General features: G+C 35.7%; 1 protein-coding gene across 1 annotated transcript; it reads left to right on the top strand.

Annotated features, from left to right (window-relative positions):
- Positions 1–2,510: 2,510 nt before the first annotated feature.
- Positions 2,511–3,971, top strand: LOC110112773. The gene has a single exon (XM_020845093.2). The coding sequence runs from the start codon at positions 2,635–2,637 to the stop codon at positions 3,523–3,525; it is 891 nt and encodes a 296-aa protein (XP_020700752.1). The 5' UTR covers positions 2,511–2,634; the 3' UTR covers positions 3,526–3,971.
- Positions 3,972–10,834: the final 6,863 nt, after the last annotated feature.

The following is a 10,834-nucleotide window of genomic DNA, read 5'->3' as shown; positions in this document are numbered from 1 at the left end:
TCCTTATTAAGCACATCCCCACCAATAGGTGCAGTTCTGTCAAGAAAATATTGTGCAATCTTTAGAAAAAAAATCTATTTTTTTAAGTCTAATTTTTAAACTGCTTAATTTTGACTTAAGCATTTTATCGAATTAACTAGTATGTATTATATTATATAAAAACTTAAAAGTATTTAAATATGTAATTATAATTTACTTTAAGCATTAAATATATTATATAAGTCAAAATGGCCAATTAGAGTCTTCTCTAGATGTCGACCCCACTTTCTTTAAATTTAATATATAATTAATGTCCTTTTTACTCTTACATAAAAGATCAGACTCATGATTTGAAGTATTTAGATAGTTTAGCTAGCTCCTCAATCCAGATTAGGGTAAGTCTAAATTTGCACTTCATTAGCTAGGTTCAAGTTATTAATTTTTTTATACCCAATTTAAATTTAGGTTTTGAGGCAAGCTCATGCTATAAGTCCTCAACCTTCGAGAATCTAATCTCAACTTTCTAATAAAATTTACCATACAAACTTAAATCTTTTTTAATCAAATTCAAATCTAACACTTATGATATCTGGGACACTTCTGAATTTTTTTTAGAATCCTAGGTGCCTCATACGCTTCCTCCTTTGACTATAGAAATAAGTGTTCAAATTTGATCCAATCTAGATTAAAAATTCCAATCACTTCCTCCTTTGACATCGAGTTTTGAATTCTTAAATAAAAATTTTACTTATATTTTAATCAAAAGTATTCGTAGAAAACTCTAGTTTTCTATGATGTAATTAACTACGAGGACTTACGCTCGTAGGAGATTTAGAAACCCATATTGAAATTTCAAAAATCAAACTTTTCAAAATATTTAATTAATTATCTTTAGAAAATTCAAAATTAAACGACCATTATCATCATTTTTAAATAATCAATATTAGACGATATCATTTTCTTTAGGTATATCGTTATATTATCATAATTTTAATTATGAAATTAGTTATCTCTTATCCATATTATTATTGTCGAACACTTAATTGAACATCATTTTGATTCTCTAGGGTTGTATGTTGTCCTTTCTTGAGTTGATTATGGTAACTCAGATAAATTTAAAATTTTAAAATTTGAATCTATTAGGGAATGATATGTTCACCTCCTTATGTGATATATCGTTCATAATGATGTGTTCAATTTTGAAATTAAAATCCAAAAATTTAATTCTCCCAAATATAATTAACTTGTTCAAAACTATAACTTTTTTCAAACAAACACAAATGTAATGGAATAATTTTCACATCAAAAAGTAATAAACAAATAAGCAAAAATAATGATCAAAACATAAAGCATGAATTAGTAGCCTTAATAATCTATTGATAGTGTGTGCTAGGACAATATGACTTGGGAGTGTCAATTAGGCTTTGAGCTTTCATTTTTTAAATATTAAATATTTGTTATAGGCTTAAAGACAATTTTAATTTTTTTAAATAAAAATGTGGTAAATTTTTTATAATGATTTTTTTATAATGTTAATGAGGTTTAGATTTTCAAGAACTTGTTAGCCCATGGGTTCAAAGTACTATGCCCGTAGATTATATCCTAAACGCCTAAAACGATGAAGCTAATGCATTAAGGTTGTAACATTAATAACTAATTTATGATTTTTGGTAGTGAGTTATGGCTTAGTATTGTTTATGGGCTAATGTTAAGATTAATTAGACTATTAAGGTTAATGATAAAATGTTTAAATTAACTTTGGTATATGATTTTAACTTTTAAAATTAATATTGATAAAGGTAAATGAGATTAATCTTTCAAAATAAATGAATTAACTAGGTTGCCATTCAGATTTTTAATTTTGTAATTAAGTTAATAAATGGTTATGTATGTTAAGAAAAAATTAGTTTGGCATTAGTAGAGTCAAATGATTTCTAAATCTAATAAAATTTTATTATAGGTCAAAGATGGCCCACACCAAACCTCATCAAATTTGAAATCATTTAGAATTATTTTTTATTTTTAATAATTATAGAAAGTTAATTTGATGATTATCATTAGGGAATTTATAAATTTAATTAACTTCTCAAGAATTATTAATTAAAAAAATACTTTTGAAAAATAATAAAAATATATTGTATAAAAAAATTCTTAAAATAGGGTAGCGTGTAGGCTGGTAGAGGTTGGCCCAATGAATCGCGCGCGGATACAAATCGCCATCCAATGCTCCACGTGTCCCATCCTTGTACTAAAAATGGCTGGCGGGGACGGTGATCCATACCCTGCAGGAGTCCAATTCGACCACGTGTTTCGAATCTCGAAATCGCCTCCCAAAATTTTCACCACCCTGCTACGTGGCCACTTTCCGCGGCCAAGACTAGACACACTGCGTCCTTTCATTGGCCGGCCCTCCCAGCCTCCCGACACCCCGCCTTCCCTCGTCCTACCACGAGCATCTGTTCTCCCATACCCTACACGTGTCTTCGTAGCTGTTACCATGAAACATGTGATCTCACCGACACGTGTGCTCTACCCTCTCCACCTTCTTTTTTAATTTCTCATCGTCCCACCACAACCGTTCTCCTCCCACCAGAGGCTATTACTGCTAGTGCTAGACTTTGTTTTGCCGTTTGCAATCTTCTTTCTTTTCTTCGTATGGAGGTCATGGAGAGGAGGGCCAACGACGACGCAGCATGGAAGATGGGTAGGATTATGTTGAGGTACCGACCGATCGCACCGAAGCCGACGGCAGCTGGCGCAGCGCCAGGTTTAACCGTAGAGCCCATCCAGGCCGTCGGTAAGGCAAAGAAGCGGGAGGTAGCGAGGCGAAAAGGTGGTTCATCGGGAGGAAAACGCGGGAGGAAGTCGAGAAAAGCTGAGGATGTGGCCACTCGGGATCCACCCTGCACAGTCAGCACGGCGCCGGTTGTAACGCTTCCGCTGATGCCGGTCACGCCGGAGAGACAAGAGACGTGGTTGATGACGAGGGCATCTCCATATCTCTGGCCGGTACATCCAGTAGCAGGAGTGGTGGTTTCCCAGAAACCGGTCAGAGCGGCAGCTGTGTCGGTGACTATTGAGAGCGTCACCGAGGTTTGGAGTGTGGGTTTTCGTGGAAATACTAGCCATGATGACGACCTTAGGCGGTGGCTCGAGGCCGACGACTGTCCAGCTTTCGTTTCTAAGGCTGCAGATCGGGTGACGTGGACCAACGCCGCCTACCGTAGGATGGTACTCAGCGGATACGTTAGCGCTGAGTCTCCTTCGTCTTCTTCGTCATCTTATAGCTCAACATCGTGGTCTGACGCAGCGTCACTGCCGGAGGCTTCTGGTGACGAGGAGGTGACAGTTGTGCTGGTGACACGGGGTCTGGTACCGGGCGGCGAGTGCCGGGCGTTTACATGCATGACAAGCGTGCGGTACGGGTGCGGGAGGCGGGCTAAGGTTTCGCTAGCTGTGCCTTGTGACGTGTGGCGGCTGGAAGATGGCAGTTTGGCCTGGCGGCTTGACGTGAAGGCAGCTCTGAGTCTCAGCATCGGGAACTAAAGTCTTCCGATGCCGGCAGCCGGTCAGGGGTGTTTTTTGTAGATAATCTGTCATGCAGCATGAAGTGTTTTCTTGTAAACTCAAAATAAATGATAATTAATATTAGAATAGTAAGTGGTTGATTAGAGAACTATCGAGGCGGCTGAGAAGGTTCTGGGTTGCTGAAACGGGCGGTGAACTGTGGTGAGGTGGACACGTTGCGGCCTACGTTGTGTTGTCCGTGGACTGGAGTAGTGGGGTTAGATTTTGGTGGGTGACAGCTGTATAGCTGGTCGGGTGTACGTGGTGGGTTGAGGACCTGAGAGGGTAAACGAGGCGTAGCGAAGGTGAAGTCCTCGTGTGTATCGTACTCGAGCAAAAGTGTTGATAAGATGTTTGCCCTCAAGCGAGGCGTTCTCTCAATTTCTCGTATAAACTTTAAAAAAATGAGTTTTTTTTTTTTTGAAGTTGATTTTAACTTGTTTGAACTTGGATCTTATCTTATAAATAGCCCTCTTGTTAAAAGTTGGCCAAATTTTTGAAACGAGCTTGTCAGCAGTTTAATTTAGGAGAAGAAGCATATTTGCTAAAGAATTTGAGGAGGAGCCGATACGCCGGCTTTATTGGCGCATTCATAGAATGCGCCTAATGAATTGGCGCATTCATCACATTTCCTTAACTGCGTGATAGTATTGAATGCGCCTAATGAATTGGCGCATTGCTTGAATGCGCCTAATGAATTGGCGCATTCATCACATTTCCTTAACTGCGCGATAGTATTTGGCGAATTCTTCCTTTTTTCTGCTTCTATGCATTTAGTGCTTTTGCAGGAGAATTTTTGCCTCAAATTTGATGCATTTTCTTATTTAAAAATGTTTATAGGAATCAGCATTATTCTATGTTATGTTTTGATACGGTATAGTAATAATTTTTGTAGCAATCATTCAATTTTTTTTATAATTAGTTGATACGTCCCGCATTGTATGTTAGTTTTGTAAAAGTTTGAGTATTGAACGAAATGTATTTTATTATGAAATAGATTTTTTTTTATAAGATTTGGTTTATGAGAGATTTTTGAAATATGAAATTCGTTCGAAGTGATCGATTTTTAACAAAGCTTATCATTATGAATGAGTTACGGATTAAATTGTAGCGTTGATTTTTTCTCTTTTGCATATTGGACCTTTATAAAAATGTAATTTGTATTATTAAATAAAATAAGATGTAATTTTATTGAAAAAATAATCTCCATTATGGCTTGAGAAAGAGGAAATTTTTCCAGGAATATTAGAAATTTAAAAATTTCAAATATACAAATAGTTTAGAAATTATATACATTAATTACTTTTGCTATTAAGAGATTTAGAAGAAGTAATTTATTAACCGGAAGAATAATAAAGGTGGAAAGAGATTTTTTTATATATTATATATTTTTTTTTAAAAAATTTATATAATTTGAGTTTGGATGCCTTATTTTTCATAAAATAAATAATTAGAGTAAATTAGGTTAATATTTATGTGAGCAAATGAAGAAAAAAGTGTTAGATTATATAAATTAAAATTTCTTATAAATAGAGTATAGTTCGAGTGAAATGTTTAACAATACTTAGCTTGTTATAGTTGATAGTTGAAATAAACTATTTTTTAAACAATCATACCTTAGCATCTTGTCAAGAAACATGTTTCTTTACCTTAGGCTCTTGGCAAGAAACATGTTTAAACCGATGAATGTGCCAAGAAACATGTTTCTTTACCTTGCCCAACCTTAGCGATTTTCATTTAGAATAAAGGACATATTAGTAGTTGTTACGTCCCACTTTGTTTGTTAGTTATTTGTTAAAATTAGAGGTATGAATAAATTGTATTTTATGTGAATTTGAAAATTTTTTATAAAAACTTCTAAGTGTGAGAAATTTCAAATATAATCAATAAAAATAAATATTAATATTAAATAATTATAAATATGAAATCAAAATAATTTATATCTCAGAAGTATGATATTTAAAATTTTAATAATGTAGTTATTATTGATTTTAGTTATTTATAAACATGTGAATTAGATATTGAGAGATGAGAATAATAAGAATAAAATAAATATAAAGGAAAATCTATAAAAAATATTTATAATTTAGAAGTCGGTATAATTGATTTAGAATTTTTTAGAATATCATAAAATTTAAAAAAAAAATTAATTATGGCTGAAGTGCTATGAACCTGTAGTTGGAATAGAAATAGTGTTAAAAGTAATGAACACAAGTTCATGTTAATACATACGATAATGATTGAAAGAAACATAAAAAAAATAATTATTACATGTGGTTCAGTACTATGCGCATACGCGCTTGGAGTTGGGTTAAAGTTGGACAGCATAAAAATTTTTCTGTGAACTGCTTTTGGATGTATTGCCAATCTTTTATATTTAAGAACTCCTTCTTTTTACCATCTATAATATTCAGCTCTTGATATTTTTCTGATAGAAATCCATCTTGATAAGTATGCCACCTTTTATAAAGAATACAATGTTGCACATCAGTTCTTGGATTCTCAACATTGACAACAACAGAACCATCTTTTTTCGTGCGATTTCTCCAATTCTTGTTCTAAGAATATTTATGGGAGCAAAATGACCATTATGATCCCTGAACCTTTGTTGTACAAATTTCCAGCCGACATCAGTAATTGTTTCTCCATCCACATACATGGGGTAATGACTTTTAATAACTTCATGATACGCATCCCATAAACTATCATCTTCATACCAAGACCATTCATGTAAACAACATCGGAAAAGTTCATTTGATCTTGATTTCTCTTCCAAGTATTCATCCATGGGATACGACATAGATTCTGACAATCGAATAGAATCATCATAGATCAACTTCTTTCTTGGAATAATATGTAGGAAATCTCTTGATGGCGAGTGCTTTATTGATGATGTACTTGATGATGAAGATATTAAGTGCTGAATTTTTAGCAAACGCAAAATGAGTTATCATTATAAAAATAATAATACATTAAATTTAAACGAAATGATTTGAAAAGTAGAGTTACATTAATAAAACAAAAATATTAAGCATCAACATTACAAGAGGAATTACATTTTAAATTTATACCGAAAGAACAACATAAAGTACATTTTTGAAGTTACTGATTCATATTGTTAAGTAGATATCGTAGACAATTTTGGATCTGTATTTGTGTAGGACAACACTTGAAGTTGATCTGAACTTGATGTTGTATTTGCTGCCAATTTTCTCCATTAAGAAATTCTTTTACTTTAGTATGTTTAGAACTTCGCAACAACTGTTTATAAGAATCTAACATGTGCTTATCATGTTTAGGCATCCAGTAGAAGTATAAAATACAATTATCTATATCCATCATGGACCTTCCCAAACCCGGTTCAATGTCACCATTTTTAGCACGACAAAGTTCTAGAATTCGACCTTTCAGGAAATCTTTTGCCACAAGGTGGTGCTTAAAATCGGTAAAGCCTTCTTGTATACATTTTCAGCCTAACTCTCGACGTGCAGTGTTACCTCTATATTCCTTCTCTTTTATTGTATCATCATGTAAGTGCCACAGTAAGAAATTTTCATCTTCATCCCAAGTATGTATAACACACCTGAATAGTTCATTTGATGATACCCTGGCTTCAAGGTCCTCATCGGTAGGATAAGATAAGCTTTCACACACCCGGATAGTACCCTCTGTAATTCATTGTTTGCTTTCGACACTGCTGCTATCATCCAAACTTTCATTTCTTGTTACTTTTGCTTCTACGAAATCATTTGTAGTATTAGTCAAACTTTCATGTAAATGGGTACTTCCTTCTTCTTTTATGTAGACAAGCGTTGTCCTATGTTGCATGGAGGTAAAAAAGAGGTGAAATTAGTTAAGAAAATATGAAACCCTATTATAAGAGCTATATTTTACAAATACATTTTAGAAAGTGAATTCTAGTAAAAATTACTTAGTGAAATAAAAATTAAAAGAAGTCAAAAAAGAAAATTACCTTTACTAATAACCATAAAGAAGAGTGCATAAAGTGGTAGATATTAAATTACGGGTGCAATTTAACCTTAGTTGTCATCAAACATTAACATTTACATTCACACACAAATAAAGAAGGCAGCATAAATAAGAGAAAATATTATTACAGATTATCTATCGATGACGCTAGAGAGCCCTACTACCAGGCGTATACCTATCTGGGGCCCTTCTTCTTCGTCGTTGTAGCTGTTGCTCTTCCTCAATAAAATTCTCTTCTTATTCTTGCAATTCTGGTCGACGTTGTGCCGCAACAGGGTATTGTTGTGATGTTTCTCCTCCCATTAATAGTATATCTTACTGTGTGGGGGAGGACGATAACCCTACATTTGACATCCACTCTGGGACTGTAACTGGAAAAAATGATTGCGTTGTGGGATGCTGAGATGGTGTACCATAATATATTTCATATGCAATACTTTCTTGCATAGGAATTGTTCTCCAATGTTGTGTTGATGGCCCTGCCCCAGTCATGTCATAGGAGGACGACGGAATATGCATTGAATGTCTAGATGGTTCACGCTCCATATTTTGGCGTCGACGACTTCTCATGGATCTAGAAGGAGCATCAGAGGTTGACCGTCTTGCTCCTTCAGCCCTACCTTGACTCTGTTCTTCTATTGTGGTGTCAAAAGTTGTATAGTCGATATAAACTGAACGTTGTATTCTAGAAGATAATTCGGCTACCTGGTCAACTGCTAATTGCAATGAACTTGCATTTTGTCCTTGACCTCCAACCAATGGCTCTAGAATAGCAGTTGAACGTATGTAGTAGTCAGCCTAGAAGATGCGATATGTTTGTTAAATTATCCTCTTTAAAGAAAATGTTAAAAATTATTATTAAATACACTTACATACCACTAATCGTTCTCCTGGAGATTGAGGGAAGAAAGTCTCTGGTGGATCCGTCTATGGCTGCAACAGATAAATCGATGCCCACGATCTATACCACCGTAGGTAAGTGCCTAACTCTCGATTACCTGTGCCTTCTGGTGGAATTATTGGTACAACATATGCTTGCCTTTCTTCCCATATCTCAAGGTAATCCCTATACTGTATTGTCCAATCTAAATCTTCTCGACCTCTTCCATCAATCCTTCTAAAATTTGGTTCCATAGGTGGAATATTCGTTAATTGTACTCCCCCAAATTGCCTCATAACATGGTCAGGTAGATGCCACTCGGTACGCTTCCAGCTAATAAGGGGTACTCGAGCTCGCCATATGTCTCTCCCCTCTAAACATTGGGTAGGCAAAGCAACAAGGATCTCATCCGTGTAAGGAGTCATGCCCACCTAGTATCAAATAAGTTAAAGATAATAAATTATTCCTGATATGTAAAGAATAACTGTGGGAGTTAGTGTAAAAATTCATTTTACTTGACTAAGACTTAAACCGTCGAATTCGTCACGATATATCATCGTGTTTCCGGATGGTAGCTCTCGTATCCGATCTTCAGCCCATCTATATTTAACATAACAGATTATTAAAATCAAGCATTTAAGTGTAATGAAATATACTAAATTGTAATGCATACCTGCACGCCAATGGTCTTCCACCAAAGTCGTGTATTTGTGGTACACGTAGTGTGGGTCTCCAAATATATAATCGCTCCCAAGACCAAACTTGTAGTAAAGCCATACATCCATCAATGTAAGTGCGTGTGGGCCTAGTAGCATGGTACAACTCTCTGTATAGATGCGCAAGTACAGCGCTACCAATAGACATTCGGCCAAAGCTTTCAACATTCAACAGTAAGGGTAACCACTGCAATGACACATGTGATCGTGATGTTTCAGGTAACAAGAAGCATCCAATCATGAACAGAATATAGGCCCGAACATGATGAAGAAATGGACCATGACCTAAGTCGTCGTATGATTCTCGATAGAATATCCAACGGAGCCAACGCAAAGGAAGCATTGAATCTAACTGTGCACTACTCATCTTGAAAGTGGCTGTGTCTTCTTCATCACCTGGTGCATGATACACAGTATCTCTGCCTGGATGTGTTCCTAGCAGTTCATCACAGCATTCTGGCTAGGATTCCCAACGGCGACCAACACCCACCACATTCAGGCCCACAACAGCTGGGCCATTAATTCTTAAGCCAAGTATAACCTGTACATCTTGGAGCGTTATTGTCATCTCTCCAACCGTAAAATGAAAGCTGTTCGTAAGTGGACACCATCGCTCTACAAGTGTTGTTATGAGGTTATGATCCAAACGAATGAATTGTAGGTGTCGAATGTTATGTAGCCCTAGATTTCTTAGGACATAAATCATTCGCGGGCACTCCATAGGCCACTCACGTGCGGTCCATAAATGGGTTGAAGGAACCAGCGGAGACGCCTATTTTCAATGAAAAAATAAGGTCAGTCGAAAAAAGAACTTAATATGTTACAAGATAAGATATGTAATTAATGCAACTGCTAGGTCACCTGATCAGGGTCATGAGCCCTATGTAATGCGCCTATTGAAGCAATGCTAATTTCTCAAATTGACTCCTCCCCATGCTCTTCATGTCTGGTACGACGCCCCCACGTCGTTGCCTTGATCTATCAGCCATTAACTATATTTGCAGAACTAAGACATTTTAAATGCAACACCATATGAAGTGATGGAAAGATTCAATGCACTAAACAAATTTTTATTAGGTCTTTTAAGGTAAAGAAGTCAGAACATGAACATTTGTAACTAGCTTTCCATAAATTAAGACATCATACGTCATTGCCTTCAAATAAACTAGCATACATGTTATAATAATTATTCTGATACACAACACGTAGGTGCCTCAAGACAATCGATACTCTTCTTGATGTGGAATACAATCCTTGGACGTAGCTTTGAGATGGCATCCCTCAATCTACCGACGATATCTTTAAATCATTAAGAAAAAAATTTATCAGTTGAATCTATCAAGAAATCAAACCAACCATATAATATATTGTAGTAAAATAAATATTATTTTAATATGTTTTATACCTCGATGATCCTGGATTATTTGGGCATGTTGCTCTATTATGACCAATTTGCTTGCAATGTCCGCACCTCTTATTCGTTGTTGAATTAGCCTCATCCATTGTGTTACGAAATCTATTGGTCCTCGGTCTACCTGCACGCCTTCTGAAAGCCGGTGCAAGTAAAGGTATGATACCCTGAACTTCGCTGAAGTTCGGCCAAACTTCCTTCGGGGGAACAACATGAAAAAGGCCGGAGTACGTTTCCCTATAGGAGTTGAGTGTGAAGTACTGTGATACGAACGGATTATGATTCCATCGC

Source organism: Dendrobium catenatum, unplaced genomic scaffold (genome assembly GCF_001605985.2).
Source record: "Dendrobium catenatum unplaced genomic scaffold, ASM160598v2 fragScaff_scaffold_308, whole genome shotgun sequence".
In the NCBI taxonomy this organism is placed as follows: domain Eukaryota; kingdom Viridiplantae; phylum Streptophyta; class Magnoliopsida; order Asparagales; family Orchidaceae; genus Dendrobium; species Dendrobium catenatum.
This window is presented reverse-complemented; position numbering and strand designations above follow the sequence as displayed.

Excerpts from the sequence above, each read along its gene's own strand:
- LOC110112773 (XM_020845093.2), top strand. The coding sequence starts at position 2,635 with ATGGAGGTCATGGAGAGGAGGGCCAACGACGACGCAGCATGGAAGATG.